Here is a 25,327-nt window from a genome sequence, read left to right on the forward strand (position 1 = left end):
CTGAGTATCTTCTTTGTGGGGGGCACTGTTCTAGGTGTGTGGGATACATCAGTGAGCAAAACACAAAAATCCTCCACCCACACGGAACTTACCTTTTTCTAATGAAAGGAAGAATAAAATTCTTTTTACTGTTTCTAGGACTCCGATACCTGGTTGCTGGAAGTAATCAAGAGTGTTTAGTTAACTCCATGTACATACACTAGAGATAAAGGTCCAAGGACTCAGGCAGAGACCAAATAAGAGCTCCATTGAGATAAACCAGTATAATAATTATTTTCATATTTTGATAATTAAACACGTTTTGTTTTTGGTTTTGGTTTTTTTGGCTTTAGAGACGATAAAAAAAATATGCAGGTATGGGGGGAGCGGGGAGCAGAGCCCTGGACATCTGACCCGCTGCTCTTTTTTTTCCAAAAGGGCCCAGAAACTTCTGGCAAAGGCTGCTACAGGGATGGGACTGCTTTTTCCCCATAAGTTCTCTCCCTTGGGGACTGGAGGCCCTCTGGTGGTCAAGAACAAATACGGGCTTCTGAAGGGCCAACACTAGAATCTTTGCTAGTGTTACAGATGTGAATCTTGGTCTACAATTCAATTAGCAAGGAATGGGACTATATAATCCAACATGATTTTTCTTTATATTCTCTTTATATATTTTTTTATGATCCAGCAAAGTTCAGGAGAACTCTGTTCTATTGGGGGTAGGCTTCCGTTCTAAGCCTAACCCCTACGGCATCCACTGAGCCTTCCTTTGCCCCATCTGCTGTTCAGGTATGGGCCAGGTGAGAGGGTGTGGGAGGCATCTTGTCTCCCCTGTGCCGCACAAGGGCACCAAAATCTCTGCAAGGCTCAGTCCCAGTCTATCTAGACTTACCCACAGTCATGGCACGTCCCTTTCTCATCTTCTAAGAAACCTACGTGGGGGTAGAAGTATGTACCTCAAGTATCTTAGTTATGAGTCCTTTCTGTACCTCTAAGGGACGTAGATGACCAACTATTTCTGTTTCATCTTGCCCTATCTCTCCTTTAGTCAGTGAAGCACAGGGCAACCCTAATGCACCCTAGAACCAAACAGGAAGGGGTGCCCGGATGGCTTAGGTGGTTAGGCATCTACCTTCAGCTCAGATCATGATCCCAGAGTCCTGGGATCCAGCCCTGTCTCAGTGGGGAGTCTGCTTCTCCCTCTCCCTCTCCCCTTCCCTCCTCCTCTCCCTCCTGCTGAAGTCCTCTCTCAAATAAATAAAATTGAAAAAAAACCACATAGGAAGTTTCTTTTAAAATAAAGATTTTATTTATTTGTGAGAGTACGAGCAAGTGTGAGAATGTGTGTGCATGAGTGAGGGAAGCAACAGAGGGAGAGGAAGAAGCAAATTCCCTGCTGAGCAGGGAGCCCCATGGGGGGCTTGATCCCAGGACTCTAAGATCATGACCAGAGCCAAAGGCAGACACTCAACCAACTGAGCCACCCAGGTGCCCCGAAAGCTTTTTTTTTTTAAGCTATCAATACCTGGATCCCGCCTTTATAGGGTCAAATTATATTGGCCAAGGGGCACTGCCTGTTTTTTGTAAAGCTCCTCAGGTGCAATCCATTACTGTTTGGAATTATTATTCTGTTAGCTAGTAGCTAAGCAGGATTAGTTATTACCAGCTGTACAACAAGCTCTGTTGCAAGGGATCATATGAGAGAAGCTAGTGGGGAGGTGAAATAGGGTTAGAAATACTCTACTCCCTGCCACTCAAAGTGTGATCCTCAGACTAGCATCCTTGCCACCAGCAGGGAGCTTGTTAGAAATGCAAGCATCTCAGCCGCGCCCACACGCCCCGCCCCCCTTCAGCATCTGCAAAGTACTGCTTGACACTGCTCTTTTGTTAAAGCATACTCTTGGGAGGAGGAAGGTCTGGAACAGGTTTTTAAGTTGTAAAGTTTTCTGGAAAGCTTCATTCTCAGAGAGAACAGCAAGAAAATAGTCATGCAAGAAGTCAGTGTGGCTGCTTGGTGGAGAGACAAAATGGACACAGCTTGGGGAAGTTTCTGGAGGGAGAAGTAATCTAGCAACAATTAGAATCCAGCTCATATTATGTCTTGGTTTTGTTTTTAAGTGAGAAGAAAATTCTCAGTTCCTTAAGGGTCTGGAATATCTTTTTTCAGTTTAAAAGATGATAGAAAAAAAAAAGATGATAGAAGTAGGTTAGTTCACTTTAACATTTATACTAGGGGAAATTACTTGGTTTAGTTCATATATGTGTAAAATTTTAAAAAATGTGTTCACCTTTTCTAATTACAAATCCAATTGATAGAAAAATCTAAGATATTACAGAAAGTCTCTGTATTCAACTCTATTCCCCTAGAGATAACCACTGATATAGCTACAATCCAGATTTCTTTTTTTGTGTATACTAACAAATATACGAAAGTAGGAACACAACATAATAGGTTTAAGGTTCATTTATTTATTTAAGTAATCTCTACACCCAACGTGGTACTTGAACTCACAACCCTGAGATCAAGAGTCTCACACTCTGGGACGCCTGTGTGGCTCAGCGGTTGAGCATCTGCCTTTAGTTCAGGGCATGATCCCGGAGTGCTGGGATCAAGTCCCACAACAGGCTCCTTGCAGGGAGCCTGCTTCTCCCTCTGCCTGGGTCTCTGCCTCTCTCTGTGTGTCTCTCACGAACATATAAATAAAAGCTTAAAAAATAAAAAAGAGTCTCATGTTCTTCTGAGCCAGCCAGGAGCCCCAAAACTGTTTTTTTCCTTTACACTCTTTTTATTCTTGAATCCAGATGATCCATCAATCAAAACAATTGCTTCTTATATTTATTTTTTTAAGATTCTATCTTTAAGTAATTTCTCTACCCAACATGGGACTCAAACTTACAACCCCGAGATCAAGAGTTTCATGTTCTACCAGCTGAGCCAGCCAGGCACCCAACTAACTTTATCCAAAATCATTAAATCCTACGGAAAGAAATAATGTTGTTTTGAAACTTGGCTTTTAACATTTGCCATTCAAGCCAGAGGGAACAGCTCAAGCAAGGAAAAGGAAACAAAAGTAAACTGAGTGCAGAGTGGGATACTGATTGCTTTTGAACATTTTATTTTTTTTAAAGATTTTATTTATTTATTCATGATAGAGAGACAGGCAGAGGGAGAAGCAGGCTCCATGCCCGGAGCCCAACGCGGGACTCGATCGCGGGACTCCAGGATCACGCCCTGGGCCAAAGGCAGGTGCCGAACTGCTGAGCCACCCAGGGATCCCCGAACATTTTATTTTTTAAAAAAGATTTTATTTGAAACAGAGTGAAAGAAAGCACACAAGCAGGGGGGAGGGGCAAAGGGATAGGGAGAAGAAGACTCTTGGCCGCTGAGCAGGGAGCCCTATTTGTGGAACTCAATCCCAGGACTCTAGGGTCACGACCTGAGCCGAAGGCAGTACTTAACTAAGCCACCCAGGCGCTGGCTTTTGAACATTTTAGAGAAGTCAATTATTCATAAGACATCGTAGTTTGTTACAAATGAAATGATCGCCTGTGTTTCACCTCATACAGGTAAGCCAAACAGGATTATGGACACTGGGACTACAATAAAATGTTCTAATTTGCAACTGAGGACTATTGAATCATATACACTTACATAGAGACTGCATGAAGCAAGTTTTCCAGGGGGAAAATAACTTTAGATAAGGGTCTTGATGTAATACACATGGATGCAAGAAGGGGGTAGGGGGCAATCCAGATGGAAGGAAGGAGGACCAAACCTAGAGATCTGAGGATGGGGTGGGGTATCCTGAGAATGGTGGGTTCCAACAGGACTGGGGCTTATTTGCTGGACACTCTTGAACATGGAACTGGGTCTGTTTTCTCTGAAAGGCAGTAAGTAGCTTGCTAAGGAAAGATGCAGAGCTGCAGAGATGTCAAATGACTGGTGGGGCTGAATCAGAGTAGGAAAGCCTGAACCAGGAAGCTTCAGGTGTGGTCATCCTAGTGAGGTTAAAAAAACAAAAAAACAAAAAAACAAAAAACTACAATAGGCTGGAGGTTCAAATCCCCAGACAAATCTGGAGAGAAGTGAGGAAGGAGACAAGTCTTTCTTTCTTTTTTTTTTTAAGCCTTTATTTACTTCTGATTTGAGCAACACTTACACACAGTCAAGCACTTGGAAAACAGAAGAGGCAGTCTTTATCAACCCACTGCTGAAGAATTACAATTGTGAGCATCCTGAATACTGTGTCTGAGGATGAGAGAATGGGCTCCCTATTTTCACCAGGCGAACAATAGACCTTCCAGCGGGCAGTTGCAGACAGTCAGCTTCCTGACAAGCTGGAGGAGTTCCCTACGGCAGACGGGGAGAGCTTCTAAAACATGTGAAGTTTCTCCCATTGTATCCATCCTCAACTTCTAACCCGATGCCATTAGTGATTTTGGTTAACCTTTATCTTGAGTAGCTGCCCTGGGTGGGGGATGCCTTGCTTTCTACTCCTAGAAATTAGATTTGGTTTCACCTTAGCCTCACCCATTTTTTTACTAACACATGAGCCAGCTGTTCAAGAATTCTACTAAAATCTTGAAACTCAAATATTCTGACTTCAGCCTCTCCCCATTCCAGTTCCTGCCTTCTCATCCATCCAGACTTCTGGATGCTGGATTCCCCCATTTTCCCCTGGATTCCCCCATTTTCCCCTGTCTTCCTGCTTTCTCCAGTGCCATGGTTCAATCATCTGAACTGCTTTCTTGCTATCATCTTTGATTGCCTTTTCTCCTAGCCCTTTTACCTGCCTGGCAAAACTGAAAACTCACACAGTTCCCATTCATTTTTGCTGTCATATAGCCTAGTGCTGTTGCGGGAATTGGAAGATATAAACTGGGGCCACCAAAGCTGCGCAGGCTCAGAGCTCAGTGAAGCCCTGTCAGCCAGCTACTGACTCAAGGTCTCCTGTTTGTATTAGAAACCACGTCTTTATTCCATCCTCCCGATTTCTTCCAGTCTCAGACGAATGGATTCTCTCCTTGCCATCAAGCCAAACTTCTCCACCGGCCAGTTGCCTCACCTCCTTGACCCCATCAGTTTCTTTACAAAGCTACCCCATCAACCACCACTTCTCTTGTATTTTCAACCTCTGGCTCCCTACTGATGAATGAGTGTCATTAGCCAGCTCCCCAACCCTGCATTCCCTTCTAGCTATCATTCAATTGTTCTCTCACCTTCAGAGCTAGACATATGCTTAGGGACTATTTCAAACACACTGAAACAGTGCAGAGAATCACGTAACAAACAAGGATTTAACAAATGTCAACATTTTTACCACATGGACTCAAGTTTTTTCTTGGAGGAAATAAAATGCCTCAAGAAAAACCTGGAAAGACCTGTCTTCCTCTCCCTTTTCAATCCACTATAATGTGGGTTCTGCCCCTTACCACTCTACTGGAATCATTCATGGCCTTCATTTAAAATGTAGTCGCTGGCAAGATGGCAGAAGAGTTGGGGCCTTAACTCACCAGGCCCCACAAACTTACCTAGATAAATTTCAAAACATCCTGAACACCTACAAATTCGACCTGAGATTTAAAGAGAAAATAGCTGGAATGCTACAGAGAGAAAAATTTTCGCTTCTAACAAGGTAGGAAGACAAAAAACAAAAAAGAATTAAGGGAGAGGAACCGCAACCAGGAGGGCTAAAGCGGAGCAGTGAAAGCCTCCTGGGGCAGGAAAGCCAGCCCTGGAAAAGTGGGAACTTTAAAAATCTGCACCAGAGTTTTCCCTGACAGAAAAGTGCTTAGCCAGGAAATCGCAGGAGGGGCAGGCAAGCCTCAAGATTCCCAGAGTCACTATAAGAGGAGGGGCACCTGGAGGAAAGTGCGCCACAAACCACGGTCCATTATCGGTAAAGGGCTGGGAGCGCCGCAATCCTCTGGTGCATTTGGGAAAAGCCAGTTGGTTAGGTGGGCTGGCTCTGGGCGGAGGTGGCTGTACCCCATTTCCTTCGGGACAGGCAGTCCCCAGGAGCGCGAGTCCAGAGGCACAGGGCCCTGAATCCCAGGGCGCCAAAGCAAAGCGGGTGTTCCTTCTGGGACAGGCGGAAGCGGGGAGGGCACAGGACGGTGAGAACTCAACTGCTACTAGGTACCCAGCAAGCCGTGCAGATCAGTGCACCGGCGCCTGCCCCCAGGAGCATCTAGGCCAGTGTGGACTGGGAGCTGTGGTTAGTTACTCACCGGCAGCTAGACTCCAGAGCTGGAAATCTGGCCGCTACCATTTTTGTTTTTCCTCTGTGTTTCACCTTGTGCCTAGGAGAGGAGGGGCCTCTAGGAAACAAAGACCTCACGGGATCATCAACTCACTCTGAGCCTGGCACCTGGTGAGGGATGGGGTATCTCCACCCAGGCCCAGACACCTGAGAATCAGGACAGCAGACCCTTACCCCAGAAGAGACCAGCTGGAAGAACAAGGGAAGAGCAAGTTTACTGACCAAGCAGCACTGGAAAGCTGCCTATGCTGATTCTCTAGGACTGCGGGAAAATAGTACATAGAACAAGAGGGTCTTTTTTTTTTTTCCATTACTACTCGTTTTTATATCAGACTAAAAATTTCCAATATTTTTTTCTTTTCCTACCTTAACTACAATATTTTACCAGCTCTTCATTTTTAAGTTTTTTCCTTTTTGACTTTCATATTTCTAAAATTACATGTCTTAGACATATTTTTCACTTCTGGATTCCCTTCAACGTATTCAGTTTAATTTTGGTAGATATACAAGATATGGGTTTTTGTTTTGTGTTGTTTTTCTGCCTCATTTTGTTTTACAATGGTGGGTGTTAGTACCTTCTAAAACACGACCAACATATACCCAGAACCAAGTAGAATACCGTGTTGGTTCATTCTATGAGATTCTATTCCCTCTTCCTCCTCATTCCACCCCCCTCTTTTATCTTGTTTGTGTTTTTGTGGTCAATGTTGGGGCTTTATATAACTTTTGCTGGTTTATATAAATTTAGGATTGAGCACCTTCTAACACAGAGAATAAAAAACACTCAGAACCAAGATGATCACCCTCTAGGACCCCTCAGATAGACATTCTCTCTCCACTACCACTTCCTCACCACCACCATCCCCTCCTTTTTTTCTTTTTCCTCTTTACTTTTTTCTTTTTCTTTGTTCTTCTTCATTGTTTTTGGTTTTGGCTTTTTATTTTTACTGCTTTGTTTAAGAATGTGTTTTTCACTTTAGTGGTCCTTTTATTTTGTTCTTTTTTTATTATTTATTTTCTGGTCTCTGACGTCTTCAGAATCATTTAGGGTGTATTTTACTTGGTAATGGTTGATATTTTTGACTCAGCCCACTCATACAGCCACTCTGCACTGGACAAAATGACTAGAAGGGAGAATTCACCATAAAACAAAGAACCAGAAACAATACTCTGCCACAGTTACAGAATTTAGATTTAAATATGATGTCAGAAATTCAATTCAGAAGTACAATTATAAAGTTACTGGTGGCTCTGGAAAAAAGCATAAAGGACTCTAGATACTTCGTTACTACAGAATTGAGATCTAATCAGGCCGAAATTAAAAACAGATGAAATGAGATGCAATCCAATCTGGATGTTCTAACTTCTAGGGTTAATGAGGTAGAAGAGAGAATGAGTCACATAGAAGACAAGTTGATGGCAAGGAAGCTGGGAAAAAAAGAGAAAAACAATTAAGAAACCATGAGGAAAAGCTTAGGGAAATAAATGATAGCTTGAGAAGGAAGAATATGCATCTAATTGGGATTCCAGAAGAGGCTGAGAGAGAGGGGTGACCACAAAGTATATTTGAACAAATCATTAACTGAGAACTTCTCAAATCTGGGGAAGGAAATAGGCATTCAGGTAGAGATGCCCCCTCCCCAAATCAATAAAAACCATTCAACACCTCGATATTTAATAGTGAAACTTGCAAATTTCAAAGATAAAGAGAAAATTCTTAAAGCAGTGTGAGACAAGAGATTCTTAACGTATATGGGGAGGAATATCAGATTAACAGCAGAGCTCTCTACAGAGACCTGGCAGGCCAGAAAGGGCTGGTATGATATATACAGGGTACTAAATGAGAATAACATGCAGCCAAGAATAGTTTATCCAGCAAGGCTGTCATTCAGAATAGGAGAGATAAAGAACTTCCAAGGTAGGCAGAAACTGAAAAAATATGTGACCACCAAACTACCTCTGCAAGAAATATTAAGGGGGACCCTGTAAAAAGAAAGAGGAAGCCCAAAGAAATAATCCACAAAACAGGGACTGAATAGGTATTACAATGACACTATATTCATATCTTTCAATAGTTACTCTGAACAGGAATGGGCTAAATAATCCCATCAGAAGACACAAGGTATCGGACTGGATAAAAAAGCAAGACCCATCTCTATATGTGTCTACAAGAGACTCATCTTAGACCTAAGAACACCTCCAGCCTGAAAATGAAGGGATGGAGAATCATTTACCATTCAAATGGTCCTCAAAAGAAAGCTGGGGTAGCAATCCTCATATCAGATAAATTAAAGTTTATACCAAAGACTGTAGTAAAAGATGAAGAGGGACGCTGTATCATACTTAAAGGGTCTATCCAACAAGAAGACTTAACAATCATGAATATTTATGCCCCTAATGTGGGAGCTGCCAAGTATATTAAGCAATTAATAACCAAAGTAAAGAAATACTTAGATAATAATACACTAATAGTAGGAGAGCTCAACACCCCACTTTCAGCAAATGACAGATGTAAGCAGAACACCACCAAAGAAACCAGGGCCTTAAATGATACACTGGACCAAATAGATTTCACAGATATATACAGAACTTTCCATCTGAATGCAACTGAATACACATTCTTTTCAAGTACACATGGAACTTTCTCCAGAATAGACTACATACTGGGTCACAAATCACATCTCAACTGATTCCAAAAGATTGGGGAAATCCCCTGCATATTTTCAGACCACAAGCTTTGAAACTAGAACTCAATCACAAGAAGAAATTGGGGAGAAACTCAAACACATGGAGGTTAAAGAGCATCCTACTAAAAGATAAATGGGTCAACCAAAAATTAGAGAAGAATTAAAAAGATTCATGGAAACTAATGAAAATGAAGATACAATCATTCAAAATCTTTGGGATACAGCAAAAGCAGTCCTAAAAGGGAAATACATCGCAATACAAGCCTCCCTCAAAAAATTGGGAAAAAAATACACAAGCTAACCTCACACCTAAAGGAACTGAAGAAAGAATAGCAAGTAAAGCCTACACCAAGCAGAAGAAAAGAAATAAAGACTAGAGCAGAACTCAAAGAAATTGAGACCAGAAGAACTGTAGAACAGATCAACAAAACCAGGAGTTGGTTCTTTGAAAGAATTAATAAGATACATAAACCATTAGCCAGCCTTATTAAAAAACAAAAGAGAAAATATTCAAATTAATAACATCATGAATGAAAGAGGAGAGATCACAACCAATACCAAGGAAATATGAATGATTTTTAAAACATATTATGAGCAGCTATACACCAATAAATTAGGCAATCTAGAAGAAATGGACGCATTTCTGGAAAACCACAAACTACCAAAACTGGAACAGGAAGAAATAGAAAACCTGAACAGGCCAATAACCAGCAAGGAAATTGAAGCACTCATCAAAAACCTCCCAAGACACAAAAGTCCAGTGCCAGATGGCTTCCCAGGGGAATTCTATCAAATGCTTAAAGAAGAAGTAATACCTATTTTACTAAAGCTGTTTTGAAAGATAGAAAGGGATGGAATATACCCAAACTTGTTTTATGAGGCCAGAATCACCATGATCCCAAAACCAGCAAAGACCCCAACAAAAAGGAGAATTATAGATCAATATCCCTGATGAACATGGATGCAAAAATTCTCACCAAGATACTAGCCAATAGGATCCAACAATACATTAAAAGGACTATTCACCACGACTAACTGGGGTTTATCCCTTAGATGCAAGGTTGGTTCAACACTCATAAAACAATCAACATGATAGATCGCATCAACAAGAGAAAAACCATACATATGATCCTCTCAATAGATGCAGAGAAAGCATTTGATAAAATACAGTATCCATTCCTGATTAAAACTCTTCAAAGTGTATGGATAGAGAGAATATTCCTCAATATCTTAAAAACTATTTATGAAAAGCCCACAGCAAATATCATTCTCAATGGGGAAAAACTGAAAGCCTTTCCCCTAAGATCAGGAACACAACAGGGGGATCCCTGGGTGGCGCAGCGGTTTGGCGCCTGCCTTTGGCCCAGGGCGTGATCCTGGAGACCCGGGATCGAATCCCACGTCGGGCTCCCGGTGCATGGAGCCTGCTTCTCCCTCTGCCTGTGTCTCTGCCTCTCTCTCTCTCTGTGTGTGACTATCATAAAAAAAAAAAAAAAAAAAGGAACACAACAGGGATGTCCACTCTCACCACTGTTATTCAACATAGTACTAGAAGTCTTAGCTTCAGCAATCAGACAACAAAAATAAATAAAAGGCATTCAAATTGGTAAAGAAAAAGTCAAAATCTCCCTCTTCAGAGATGACATGATATGTACACAGAAAACCCAAGAGACTCCACTCCAAGATTGCCAGAACTCAGACAGCAATTTGGCAGTGTGGCAGGATAGAAAATCAATGCCCAGAAATCAGTGGCATTTCTATACACTAACAATAAGACTGAAGAAAGAGAGATTAAGGCATCAATCCCATTTACAATTGCACCCAAAAGCATAAGATACCTAGGAAGAAACCTAACCAAAGAGGTAAATGATCAAAAAAAAAAAAAAAAGAGGTAAATGATCTATACCCTAAAAACTACAGAACACTACTGAATGAAATTGAGGAAGATACAAAGAGATGGAAAAACATCCCATGCTCATGGATTGGAAGAATAAATATTGCAAAAATGTCAATGCTAGGGCAATTTACACATTCAATGCAATCCCTATCAAAATACCATGGACTTTATCCACAGAGTTGGAACAAATAATCTTAAGATTTTTATGGAATCAGAAAAGACCCCAAATAGCCAGAGGAATATTGAAAACCAATGCCGCAGGCATCACAAGGCTGGATTTCAAGCTATATTACAAAGCTGTGATCATCAAGACAATATGATACTAGCACAAAAACAGACACACAGAAAAATGGAACAGAATAGAGAACCCAGAAATGGGCAATCAACATTATGGTCAACTAATATTCAACAAGTAGGAAAGAATATCCACTGGAAAAAGGACAGTCTCTCCAATAAGTGGTGTTGGGAAGATTGGACAGCCACATGCATAAGAATGAAACCAGACCGTTCTCTTACATCATACACAAAGATAAACTCAAAATGGTTGAAAGATCTAAATATGAGACAGGAATCCATCAAAATCCTAGAGGAGAACACAGGCAACAACCCTTTTGAAGCTGGCCACAGTAACTTCTTGCAAGATACATCTATGAAGGCAAGGGAAACAAAAGCAAAAATGAACTATTGGGACTTAATCAGGATAAAAAGCTTCTGCACAGCAAAAGAAACAGTCAACAAAACTAAAAGACAACCTACAGAATGGGAGAAGATATTTGCAAATGACATATCAAATAAAGGGCTAGTATCCAAGATCTATAAAGAACTTATTAAACTCAACACCCAAGAAACAAATCCAATCCAAATGGGCAGAAGACATGAACAGATATTTCACCAAAGACGACATACACATGGCCAACAAGCACATGAGAAAATGCTCCACATCACTTGCCATCAGGGAAATACAAATCAAAACCACAGTGAGATACCACCCTTCACACCAGTGAGAATAGCGAAAATTAACAAGACAGGAAACAACAGAAATTGGAGAGGATGTGGAGAAGGGGGAACCCTCTTGCACTGCTAGTGGGAATGTAAACTGGTACAGCCACTCTGGAAAACAGTGTGGAGGTTCCTCAAGAAGTTAAAAATAGGGATTCCTGGGTGGCTGAGTGGTTGAGCATCTGCCTTTGGCTTAGGGCATGATCCTGGAGTCCCGGGATTAAGTCCCACATCAGGCTTCCTACATGGAGCCTGCTTCTCTCTCCCCCTAGGTCTCTGCCTCTCTCTCTCTCTCTCTCTCTGTCTCTCTCATGGATAAATAAATAAATAAAATCTTTAAAAAAAAGTTAAAAATAGATCTACCCTACGACCCAGCAATTGTATTACTGGGTATTTACCCCAAAGATACAGATGTAGTGAAACGCCAGGACACCTGCACCCCAATGTTCATAGCAGCAATGTCCACAATAGCCAAACTGTGGAAGGAGCCACAATGTCCCTCGACACATGAATGGATAAAGATGTGGTATATATATATATATATATATATATATATATATATATATATATATATTAGAATATTACTCAGCCATCAGAAAGGATGAATACCCACGATTTGCTTCGACATGGATAGAACTGGAGGGTATTATGCTGAGTGAAGTAAGTCAATCGGAGAAGGACAATCATCATATAATTTCACTCATACAGGTAATGTAAGAAGTAAGTGAAAGGGGGATCCCTGGGTGGCACAGTGGTTTAGCGCCTGCCTTTGGCCCAGGGCGCGATCCTGGAGACCCGGGATCGAATCCCACGTCGGGCTCCCGGTGCATGGAGCCTGTTTCTCCCTCTGCTTCTCTCTCTCTGTGACTATCATAAGTAAATAAAAATTAAAAAAGAAAAAAGAAGTGAAAGGGATTTTAAAGGAAAGGAGGGGAACTGCGAAAAATTAGAGGGAGACAAACCATGAGACTCCTAACTCTGGGAAACAAACAAAGGGTTGTGGAAAGGGAGGTGGGCAGGGGGTTGGGGTAACTGAGTTACGGGCTTTGAGGAGGGCACTTGATGGGATGAGCACTGGGTGCTATATGTTGCAAAATCAAACTTAAATAAAAACAAATGAAAAAATAAAATAAAATAAAATGCAGTTGCTGCCCAGATCACAATCCCCAGGCACAGCACTTTGAAAACAATGCTGTATCAGTGTTTTCCAAATTGCTGAGGTTGTCAAATCAATCTAATGTGTCACTACTGACATTAAAAAAAAAAAAAAAAAAAGAAAAGGGATTCCTGGGTGGCTCAGTGGTTTAGTGCCTGCCTTCAGCCCAGGGCGTGATCCTGGAGACCCAGGATCGAGTCCCATGTCGGGCTCCCTGCATGGAGCCTGCTTCTCCCTCTGCCTGTGTCTCTGCCTCTCTCTCATTCTGTGTGTCTCAGGAATAAATAATTTTTTTTAAAAAAAAGGATATATAGAGTACAGAATGTTTCATGAATCTTTTAATTGTAAATAATATAACATGTATAGTGGGTCACATTGCAAAATGTATTATGTGAGATGTGGTCAAACGTTTGAAAGACATTGTTCTAAATTAGCGGTCTTCAAAATTTTGTTTGCCTGAATATATCACTGTAAATTTAATTACCTGTAGAGAATTTCAGGTGAATTGCAAACATCAGCATTGTTAAATAAAACTAAAAAGAAAGTTCCACTGTACTGATTGGATATCTGCCATTATCCATACAAAAAATACATGAACAACTTTTAATATTACACTAAAAAATAGAAATTTTACATTATCTCATTTTCTCTTTAAAGTCAGAATTGTGGGCAGCCCTGGTGGCATGATCCTGGAGACCCAGGATCGAGTCCCACGCTGGGCTCCTTGCATGGAGCCTGCTTCTCCCTCTGCCTGTCTCTGCCTCTCTCTGTGTGTCTCTCGTGAATAAATAAATAAAATCTTAAAAAAAAAAAGTCAGAATTGTTCTTCTTCCCTCATAAAACACAATATACATATAGATACACAATACACAGATAATACATTTGTGCAAACATTTATTTTTATACTAGAAAGTCTATAATACTTCTCTGAAATAAATATAAAAATTGATGAGGTGGGGCACCTGGGTGGCTCCATGGCTGAGCATCTGCCTTTGGCTCAGGGCAGGATCCTGGGGTCCTGGGATCCAGTACCGCATCACGTTCCCCACAGGGAGCCTGATTCTCCCTCTGCCTCAGCCTCTGCCTCTCTGTGTGTGTCTCATGAATAAATAAATAAATTCTTAAAAAAAAAAAAGTTAATGAGGCTGGCTCAGTTGGTAGAGCATACAACTCTTGGTCTTGCGGTTGTGAATTTGAGCCCCATGTTGAGTGTGGAGATTACTTAAAAATAAAGTATTTTAAGGGGTACCTGGGTGGCTCAGTTGGTTAAGCCTCCAGACTCTTGATTTCAGCTCAGGGTCATGAAATCCAGCCCCTGCATCAGCTCTGGCTCAGTGGGAGTCTGCTTCTCTCCTTTTCCCTCTCCCTTTCCCTCTCCCCTCCCCCTGTTCTCTCTCTCTCTCAAATCTTTAAAAAAATAAAATAAAATCTTAAAATATATATATATGAAAGTTGAAATTACAATTTTAAAAACCTCCTGTGACCTTAAGGCTCTACTGTCAAAATCTTTCTCCTTGATTGCATAAAATTCAATTGATCAAATAAGTGTACAAGTTTTGATAAACATAAATTAAAATTTTATTGGCGATATAATTTTTTTAAAGATTTTACTTATTCACAAGAGACACAGAGAGAGGCAGAGACACAGGCAGAAGGAGAAGCAGGCTCCATGCAGGGAGCCTGATGTGGGACTCGATCCCAGGTCTCCAGGATCAGGTCCTGGGCCAAAGGCAGTGCTAAACTGCTCAGCCACCCAGGGATCCCTGGAGATAAAACTCTTAATGAGACTGATTATTTATTTCTTTGATTTACATCCATAGATGAGTATCACCACTGCTAGAATAAGACAGTTTAGCATCAATACTATTCTATTTTTCATTTTTTTATATATGCAAGAGCTGACAATCTTTGTTTACATAAACAAGCAGATTCCCATCTAGGATTTATTGAATCTGCTACAGATTTATTGAATCTGCTCAATTCTTTGAACTCCTTCAAAGTTCTATGCCAAATCACATTGTGACCTAACATCAGTTTTTTAAATTTATATCTTCAATTACTTTTAGATTTACACAAGAATCACAAAGATAGCTCAAAGAGTTCCCTCATATAGCCTTGATCCAGCTTCCCCTAATGTTAACATCTTAAAGCATAGTACATTGATCAGAAATTAAAAAATTAACATCACTGTGGGATGCCTGGGTGGCTCAGTGGTTGAGCATCTGTCTTTGGTTCAGGGCATGATCCTGGAATCTGGGGATCAAGTCCCACATTGGGCTCCCTGTGAGGAGCCTGCTTCTCCCTCTGCCTGTGTCTCTGCCTCTCTCTGTGTCTCTCGTGAATAAATAAAATCTTTTTAAAAAATTAACATTGCTGTAATATTATTAACCACAGACATTATTGATTTCACCAGTTTTCCACTAATGTCCCTTTTCTGTTCCAGAACCTCATCCAGGATACTACACTGCATTTAGTAGTCATCTCCTTGCCTCCGCCAGAGTTTCTCAGTCTTTCCTTCTCTTTCATGATGTTGACAGTTTTGAAGCATACTGATCAGGTATTTTCTAGAAGGTCTCAATTTCGATTTGGCTGTTTTCTCTTGATTAGACCAGAGTTAGGGATTTTGGGGAAGAATCCCAGAGATGAAGTCTGTCCTTCACACTGCATCATATCAATGAGCAAATGAAATTAATCTGATTTATTACTGGTGGTGTTAAACTTGAGCACTTGGTTAAGGTGGTGCCTGCCAGTTTCTCCATGGTAAAAATTACTATTTTCCTTTTCCACATTCTACTGTTCGGAAGCAAGTAAGTCCAGCCCACACACTCAAGAGGTGGGATTCAAGCTCTATCTCCTAGAGGAAGCAGTACCAAAGTTTTTTGGCCCTGTGTTAAAACCACCACTATAGGTAATAAATATTTGGGGGGAGGGGCACCTGGGTGACTCAGTGGTTGAGCATTTGCATTGGGCTCAGGTCATGATCCCGGGGTCCTGGGATCCAGTCCTGCATCAGGCTTCCCGCATGGAGCCTGTCTCTCCCTCTGCCTGTGTCTCTGCCTCTCTCTCTCTCTCTCATGAATAAATAAATAAAATCTTTTCTAAAAAATAAATAAATATTTTGGGGTACATACTTTGAGTCTGTGAAAGTACTGTTTTTTTTAAAGACTTTATTTATTCATGAGAGACTACTCCAGTGATTTCACCTATCAATACTGCCATTGATTCAAGTTCCTTTCTTTTTTTTTAAAGATTTTATTTATTTATTCATGAAAGACACAGAGACAGAAGCAGAGACATACGCAGAGGGAGAAGCAGGCTCCTCGCAGGGAGCCCGATGCAGGAGTCTATCCCAGGACCCCCAAAAGCAGACGCTCAACCACTGAGCCACCCAGGTGCCCCATTCCTGGGGTTCTTACCGTTGCTGGACACCTGTTCCCTTCTCCAAGGCCAATCTTCTTTCAACCGCTGCGTCCTCTAGCATCGGACTTCCTAACTCGGGCTTCAGCTTCCAGAACACGCAGGGCGGCGCACCTCTTCCGTCTGGATGCTCCATCCACATCCCCTCTCCGGTCCGCGCCCGTGCAGCTGGGGCTCTAGATTCACACAGCCGAGGCTAGGCGTGCACAAGGTGGCAGACCTCGAGGGCAGGGCAGCGAACAGCTTCTGCGGTGGGGCAGCGAGTCCTGGTCGGTGTTTGTAGAAGACATTTCCACATTTCACGGGGAGGAACGTCTGGAGCGCACACCACAACCTTCGGAGTCCTTGGGCACCTCGAGCTGCCTCTCAAGGCGCCTCATCTGCGCGGTGACGTCCAGCGTTGGCCACGAAAAGGTACAGAATCTGGCCAAGGAAGTCCTAGAAGAAAGCCAACTAGTATTCTTGCTTCCGACGCCTTCACCCTGCTGGGTCCGTAGCAGGCCACACCCCGAGACCCCGCCCACCTCGGCCCGCCCGCCCGCCCCCTTAAAGTGGTCCGGGAGTGCCTATTCCTCAGGCAAGCGGTGGACCCACCAAGAACCTTTACTGTTTGAAGATTACAAAGCCAGTCGGCAACTCACGCGAGACCGAGATAGGATTCTCGCGAGAACCCTGGGAGGCGGCAGTGATGGCGGCGGCGGGAACCGGACCCGGACCCGGAGTAGATGCAGGACCCGGCCCAGCAGCGGCCGCAAATGCAACAACGGCGGAAGAAGGGGAGATAAAACCGGTGGTAGCAGTGGCAACTGCCCCGGCTGGAGAGGGGGCATCTGTTGCTCCAACTGCGGAACCTAGTTCTGGAGAGGCAGAAAGCGGGTGAGACGTCCTGTGGCCCGAGGAGGATGTAGGGAGGGAGGCCCAGCCCTCTTAGAATTCCGCGGCTCCCGGGAACCCTCTTGCCCGCCCCCTCCGAACCTAGGTCTTGCAGCTAACGGCTCGCCCTGCCCCCTCGAGGAGTGTAGTCCCGCCCGCCGCTTGGCCCGTCCCCTCGGCCCTCCCCTCTGAACTAGGTCTGAAACTACGCCCCTTTTCACATCTTTCTCTGTGAGAGTCCAGGTTCTTGTTCTCTCCCCTGCTCTGGCACCCTAGCACGGAGCTCGTAGCTTACTCTGAGAGCAGGAACCCCTCAGATATCCCAGAGAAGAAACCACTTTGGATTGACGGACTGGAAGAAGTAACGGTTCCTCTGTAAGCAGAGTGGGAGAGCTGCATCTCTGCGAACCTCCCCGAGGACCAATTCCAGCCAGTGTAGATTTGTTGGTAAGGGCAGATTAGGCTTCCCTGTGCCCTGTGGGGCTGCGTCTGTCTAGGCCATATTCTTCCTAACCCTGGGCATCCAGGCTGAGAACAGGCTTAGTTGAAAAAAGCTGTAGGAGCGTGAAGTTCAGCTGTACTTTGATCATTATCTTTGGAAATAGGCACTTTGAGGTTTGTTTCTCTTGAAAATTCTTACTTGAGTGCTTTCATTATCTTGTAGGGATGCAAATTCAGTTGATGTAGGTGGTGGTTTGGAGACCGAATCCTCTAATGGAAAAGATACACTAGTAAGTACTTCTTTTTGGATGTATGCAAGGCGAAATAGCTTTTGTTTTTTTAAGTTTTTAAGTGACTCAGAAATACAGTTGGGTCAACTAACTTGATTTTCTAATTGCTCTGTGGACGCAGGAAGGTGCTGGAGATACTTCAGAGGTGATGGATACCCAGGCTGGCTCGGTGGATGAAGAGAATGGCCGGCAGTTGGGAGAGGTAGAGCTGCAATGTGGGATATGTACGAAATGGTTCACAGCAGACACCTTTGGCATAGATACCTCGTGAGTATTTTTTGTGGTCTCTGAGAATCGCTTTGTGAAAAAAATGTCAACATGTTCAACAGCTGAATGATAGTTTGTAGGCAAACATAAAAGCGTATTTCCTATGTCTTCTAACCCCTGTTCAGTGAGTAGTAGGATTTGAATCAGGAATTGTTTTAATAACCTGGGCTTGTTTCCTACCTATTGAGGGCCCAGACCAAATAGGTGCAACGTTAAGTATTATCCTTGCTTTGAGCTTACTTGGTTGGGAGACAAAGCTGTGCAGTTGTGAAGCAGTATATAAACAAATATGGGACAGTATCATTTAAATGTTGTATTAGTGTTAATGGATTTGGGGGAAAGGGTTGGTGTGTATGACAGACAAAGCCTGTTGTCAAAAATTTGAGATGACCTGTGCCTATTCATGCTTGAGCCATTTTTTCTTAACTTTTGGCTTCTTGAACTCACTCCCTTTAAGTATCCTGTGTTTACTCCTCAACATATTTCCAATCGTTTACCTCTTCTAATGAATTAAAATCATTTTATGATTGAGAATAAAAGGCTGTTGCTTTATTGTAGGGATTCAGTAAACAGCAAGTGCTTGATGTTGATCCACTGTCTATGGAAATAATTCTGCTAGCTCTCTGTGGTGTTCCTTATGGTCCATATTATGCAAGTAAATTTAGATTGTCTCAAAATAAGACTATTATGAAATTCTTCCTCATTGGGTGGATTTGTGAAGAAATATCTTCCTTTATAATTTATTGTATGCTTTCTAGTTAAAAAGTTATAATGGGTTTTAGAAATGCTAATGTTCTTTTTTTTGTTTTTTAAGATTTTATTTATTCATGAGAGAGAGAGAGGCAGAGACATAGGCAGAGGGAGAAGCAAGCTCCGGGCAGGGAGCCCAATGTGACTTATTTCCAGGACCCCAGATCACGATCTGAGCCAAAGGCAGACACCCAACCACTGAGAAATGCTAATGTTCTAATTAACATGTGATTGATGACCTAAGATAGAATGTTAAAAAAAAAGAATACTGAAGGATCTGGAAGAAAGAATTGATCTTGGTAGAAGGCTCTATAGGGAGAATATACAAGATAAGCAAAGCTGGTCACCTAGACAGACAAGACCTAAAATTGGGCCGCTTTGGCCCGGGAGAGTTTATTTGGATAAGTAGAGCCTAGGAAAGGAAATTTACCAGAGGGATAATTTAGGGAGATCTAGGGAAGAATCAAAGCACAGTTTGGAGTTTTGGTAAAAACCAGTTTGTACCTGAATTTGAGAAGTTACACCTAAAGCCCACCTAGGTGGGACAGATTACCCTTCACAGCTGAGATGGAGGAAGTGAGCCAGCAGGGTAGGAAAAAGGCTGCTGTAAACATGTTATATTTCAATTAAATAACAACTATCTACATATCTGTAGTTTGAGGCTTCGCTTTATCTTTTTTTATTAAGATTTTATTTATTTAAAAAAAAAGATTTTATTTATTTATCCACAAGAGACACAAAGAGAGGCAGAGGGAGGAGAAGCAGGCTCCACGCAGGGAGCCCGATATGGGACTCTGATCTTAGGACCCCTGGGTCACGCCCTGAGCCAAAGGCAGAACCTCAACTGCAGAGCCACCCAGGCATCCCTTCTTTCTTTCTTTTCTCTTTCTTTCTTTCTTTCTTTCTTTCTTTTCTTTTCTTTCTTTTCTTTTCTTTTCTTTTTTTAATTTTCTTTATTGATTCATGAAACTGAGAGGGGCAGAGACATAGGCAAAGGGAGAAGCAGAGTCCTTGTGGGGAGCCCAATGTGAGACTCGATCCCAGGACCCCTGGATCACAACCCTAAGCCAACGGCAGATTCTCAACTGAGCCACCCAGACACCCTGAGGCTTTACTTCCTGAGGTGATTTTGTCACAGTGGGCTGTTGAACAGAAAGGGTTTGAGAGCAATGTAAAGGCAAGGGAACTCAATCTAAACATTCACAGCAATGTTTATTTCTTGAATGGTGACAGTAGACACACACTCAGGAAGCTTCTCTTTGAGGATATCTCAAGCAAGTTTCAGTTGAATCCAAGATTATCCTGCTTTTATTTTGATTTCTTCTCTTACAACTTAAACCAGTCTCCTATTTTTCTGTTACCCTTCTCCTTTTTTCTTTTTTTTAATTATTTATTTATGAGAGACAGAGAGAGAGGCAGAGATACAGGCAGAGGGAGAAGCAGACTCCATGCAGGGAGCCCGATGCAGGACTCAATCCTGGGTATCCAGGATCAGGCCCTGGGCTGAAGGCGGCACTAAACTGAGCTACCTGGGCTGCCCTACTTTTCTCCTTTTTAAGACTAAGGTCTCCCTGTACTCTACTTTTCCAGTCATTGGGTGCAGTCCCTACCACACCTCTTTCTCTAATGCATTGGTTTCCTCAGTTATATCCTCAGTATCCATCATTTTTTTAAATCTCTCCCTTTCTCTGGCATCTTTCTGTCTGCCTTTAAACAGACAGGTCTTCTCTTGCCCCAAACTTCCCTCTTAGGAGTTTCATCTTCGTGATATAAGCACCCTTAGTAGGTAGAATTTTCACCTCCTGCCCCCCTCCATTAGTCACCAAGCTTTACCAACTTTTTTCTCTTCTTGTGTAGGGGCTTGTCCTTTCTGTTTTTGTTTTTATTTTTATTATTTTTGTATTTATTTATGATAGTCACAGAGAGAGAGAGAGGCAGAGACACAGGCAGAGGGAGAAGCAGGCTCCATGCACCGGGAGCTCGACGTGGGATTCGATCCTGGGTCTCCAGGATCGTGCCCTAGGCCAAAGGCAGGCGCCAAACCACTGCGCCACCCAGGGATCCCCTCCTTTCTGTTTTTATTAATTTCACCCTAAGTGAGGCCTTCTTTACCTTCTGTTGGAGCTGCCAAAAAAGCATCTTACATACATTTGCTTTTTGTAATCTCTTTCTTCTGACCCATCCTGTCATGCAACTTGGAATTTTAACTGTGTCACTTCGCCTTCAAGGAATTCGTATTACCCACAGAAAATATCCAACTATACCTGGTTCCTTGCACTTCCTACCTATCAAGCCTTACTTTTTACTTTTCTTTTTTTTTTAACCATATCCCTGACAAATCCCCTCTCTGAGACAAATTTATTTAACAGCAGTTTGCCTCTCTGCCCCCTAGTTGGCCCTTTCTCATCTCTATACATAGTTCACACCTAGAGAAATGAAAACCAACTCATCTTCCCAAATCCAGTTCATAACTTATGTCCTCCAGAAATCTTTTCTCTTAAATCTGAAGTTACTACTTGGATGCTTAAAACTCTAATAGACTAATTACCATCTGTAGGATTCCTTTGATAATGAGATAAGTAATGTTTTGTGACTATGTGTTGTTTTCTTGAATAATTACATTTTTAAAAAAGATTTTATTTATTTTAGAGAGAGAGCAGGGGGAGGAACAGAGGGAGACACAGAGAGAGAGAGAATCTCAAGCCAACTCCATGCTCTGCACAGAGTCCAATGCGGGGCTCGGTCTCCCAACCCTGACATCACAACCTGAGCCAAAATCAAGAGTCAAATGCCCAACCTTCTGAGCCACCCAGCCACCCAGGCACCACAATTATTTACATTTTTAATTAATCTTGTCATAGTTTCTCTCTGCCCTTTCCAACATGTTACTGGCACTTTAAATAAATATTTAAGTATTTAAATAAAATTTATATACAAACATTTATATATCTGTTTATATTTACATATCATTTACATACAAATATTTATATATAAAGGTATTTAAAGAGCCTGCTTTGTTTTCCACAACTGGCCTAGGATAATCTTTTTAGGTGCTCAAATACTATAACAAACTAGCTTGGACAAGATCCCAGTGAGAACCTTCCTGGTGATGAATTATCCACTATGGTAGATAATGTCTTATTAAATTTTTGTAACAGAAAAATCCATCTATTTGTAAAAATACAAGCCTTGTTTTGGTTTTGATGACCTTTTTAAGTTGTAATTGTATATTAATATATTAATATTATTCCCTTAATTTCATTGTGAGAAAGGGATTCTTGTTGATTCTGTTGATTTACTTCTCATAAGAAATGTGTGTTGAGAAGTTCACTAATCTGTTTAATCTGGCTGTTCTGCAGATCCTGTCTACCTTTCATGACCAACTATAGTTTTCACTGCAATGTGTGCCATCATAGTGGGAATACCTATTTCCTCCGGAAGCAAGCAAGTAAGAACAAACTATGGAGTGCTGCAAAATTGTTCTCTGGTTAGCTGCAAAACAAAAGGAATTTGGACATAGCAGAATCAGAAACCTCTGCCTGGTAGCTGGTAGAAGTTCAGGTTTAGCTCTGAGTAATGGCTGTTGTCCATTTCAGATTAATGATGACTCTACTTTTAGCTGCTGTAATTGCTAATTTGTGGACCACCTAGGTTAATATTCTTTTGGTAATAGATAATACTATAGATAACTTTTTCTTCCATTTTGTTTTTGATAGACTTGAAGGAAATGTGCCTTAGTGCTCTGGCCAACCTAACATGGCAGTCCCGAACACAGGATGAACATCCGAAAACCATGTTCTCCAAAGATAAGGTAGAGAAGAAATTAATGTAATTGCACAGTTATGCCAAAGAATTAGGTGGAACTTCTAAATATACTTTTTAACAATAAGTACTTTCCCCCAAATTTTTGTGAATATACGACTGTAGATTGAGTAGTTACATGTTACTTATTTCATGTGATTTACTAACTTCTTAGTATGTGCAAATTATGTCATTTGGCTTAGTTATTAGTTGGGTGAATTGTTAAATAGTTTTGGTTGGCATTATAGAAGTAACAACTGTCTATCCTGCAAGTAATAATCAAATCTTGAGGGGAACCTTCTCAGCCCAGTTTAGCTATTTGTATGGATTGTTAGTACAGATTTTGTCAGAAGGAAGAGGATGAGTTTATTTAAATGAGTTATCCTATTATTAAACTGCAGAACCACACAACGAAAGTCAGGAATCAAAATTAGATGATTAACCCATCCATGAGTCTTTCCTATACTGTGATTCATGGTAACAAAATAAAATTAAATAAATTTTAGAATGTGGAGTTTACATTGTACCTAGTATACTATTATACCTACCTACTTTTCATTTAAAACTGAAACAAAAGGGCAGCCCCGGTGGCGCAGTGGTTTAGCGCCGCCTGCAGCCCAGGGCGTGATCCTGGAGACCCTGGATCGAGTCCCACATCAGGCTGTCCCTCTGTATGATGCCTGCTTCTCCCTCTGCCTGTGTCTCTGCCTCTCTCTCTCTGTCTCTATGAATAAATAAATAAATAATCTTAAAAAAAAAAAACTGAAACAAAAATTTCACCAAACAGTGCTTATCCTCTGATCTTTTCCCTCTGTACTCTGTTATTTCCTGTTCTAGGCAGGGCTAGATTTGATCTGCAAAATTGATTTTATAACTTACTAATTGATTGCAATCTACAGTTTGAAAGACACTTGTATAGGGTGTCTGGTGAGACCAGTGTAGTTGGGATCAGACCTGCAAGGGATTTTCTACTGAATAGAAATTAGGATCTAGTCCTATAGACAGCCCGCTCACCTTCTTTTTATTCCTGCATTAAAGATGTGTTGTGATTAGATTTGTTTTTTTTTTTTATTTATTCCTCCCAAATTATTTTGAATTTTTCAAATGTATAGAAAAATTCAGGTAGTACAGTGAACATCTGTTTATTCTTTACCTAGATTTACCAGTTGTTAATATTTTATTGCATTTACTTTATCATCCTGTCTATATTTTTTCTCTAAGCTATGTGAGACTGAATTGAACATTATATCTGGTATTCTCTCATAATGATAATACAGTGATCATACTCAGAAAATTTAGTGTTAATGTAATACTATTGTCTACTTATATAAAATTTTTATTTTTTATATAAAATATATAGTTATATTTTCTTACTGTTATTATTGTCTTAATATCTTTCATAGTTTTTTCCTCCATCTAGGTTCCCGGCAAGGATCACACATTACATTTAGTTGTAATGTCTCTCTCTTTCTCTCCTTCTTTCTCTCTCTCTCTCTTTTTTAAAGTAGGCTCCACACCCAACATAGGGCTAGAACTCACAACCCTGAGATCAAAAATCACATGCTCTACCCATTGAACCAGCTAGGCATCCCTATAATGTCTTTTTTGTCTTTAAAATAGTTCCTGAATTTATTTTACTTTGTTTTTTTAGTCTGCTATGACATACATATGTTTATTTATTTGCAAAGTTTATTTAAGTAATCTCTAATCCCACTGTGGGGCTCCATCTCACAACCCCGAGATTAAGTGTCTCATGCTCCTCCAACTGAGCCAACCAGGCACCCAAGTCTGCTGTGACAGAAATTTTGAGGATCTTAATTGTTTGACATGATGCTCCTCAAGTTGCATTTATATCTGATTGTTTTCTCATGATTGAATTCAGGTTAAACTTTTTTTTTTTTTTTAGAGAGGGAAGTGGGGCAGAACAAAGAAAGGGAGAGGGAGAGAGAGAATCTCAAACAGGCTCCACGCCCAGTACGGAACTTTATACAGGGCTCGATCTCACAACCCTGAAATCATGACCTGAGCCAAAATCAAGAGTCAAATGCTTAACCAACTGATCCTCTCAGGTTAAACATTTTTGGCAAGAGTATTATGTACATAGTGTACATTTTTCCTTGTGTCACATCAAGAGACATAAAATACTGGTTTGTTTTATCATTAGCGGTTCTAAATTTGATTACTTTGGTAAAGAGGAGGTCTCTGCCAGATTTCTCCATTGTAAAGGGACCTTTTCTCTTTGTAATTATTAAGCAATCTGTGTGGTGATGCCTTGGGATTGTGTGAATGTATTGTTTGAACCCTTTCAAGCAGTGATTTTAGCAACCACTGATTATCCTAGCCTGAATCAGTTAATAGAATGGTCGCTGTGAAAAAGAATATTGCTTGCAATTCTTCTGTAAAGAAGAGTTTTCCTTTCTGTCCATCCTTTTTTTTTTTCTTTTAAGTATGCGGATTTGTGGGTTTTTTTTTTTTTAAGATTTTACTTATTTTAGATGGGGTGGGGG

The 25,327-nt window shown here is 41.3% G+C and overlaps 1 protein-coding gene across 1 annotated transcript in view; it reads left to right on the forward strand.

Annotated features, from left to right (window-relative positions):
• Positions 1-17,000: 17,000 nt before the first annotated feature.
• Positions 17,001-25,327, forward strand: part of ASH2L (ASH2 like, histone lysine methyltransferase complex subunit) — a 31,789-nt gene continuing 23,462 nt past the window's right edge. Inside the window, exons 1-5 of the mRNA XM_055335264.1 lie at positions 17,001-17,274; positions 17,936-18,002; positions 18,124-18,269; positions 22,379-22,467; positions 22,736-22,830. Of these exons, the coding sequence (XP_055191239.1) occupies positions 17,087-17,274; positions 17,936-18,002; positions 18,124-18,269; positions 22,379-22,467; positions 22,736-22,830 (585 nt within the window). The 5' untranslated portion in view covers positions 17,001-17,086. The remainder of the gene's footprint in view (positions 17,275-17,935; positions 18,003-18,123; positions 18,270-22,378; positions 22,468-22,735; positions 22,831-25,327) is intronic.

The sequence above is a fragment of the Nyctereutes procyonoides genome, unplaced genomic scaffold (genome assembly GCF_905146905.1).
Source record: "Nyctereutes procyonoides isolate TBG_1078 unplaced genomic scaffold, NYPRO_anot_genome, whole genome shotgun sequence".
Taxonomy (NCBI): domain Eukaryota; kingdom Metazoa; phylum Chordata; class Mammalia; order Carnivora; family Canidae; genus Nyctereutes; species Nyctereutes procyonoides.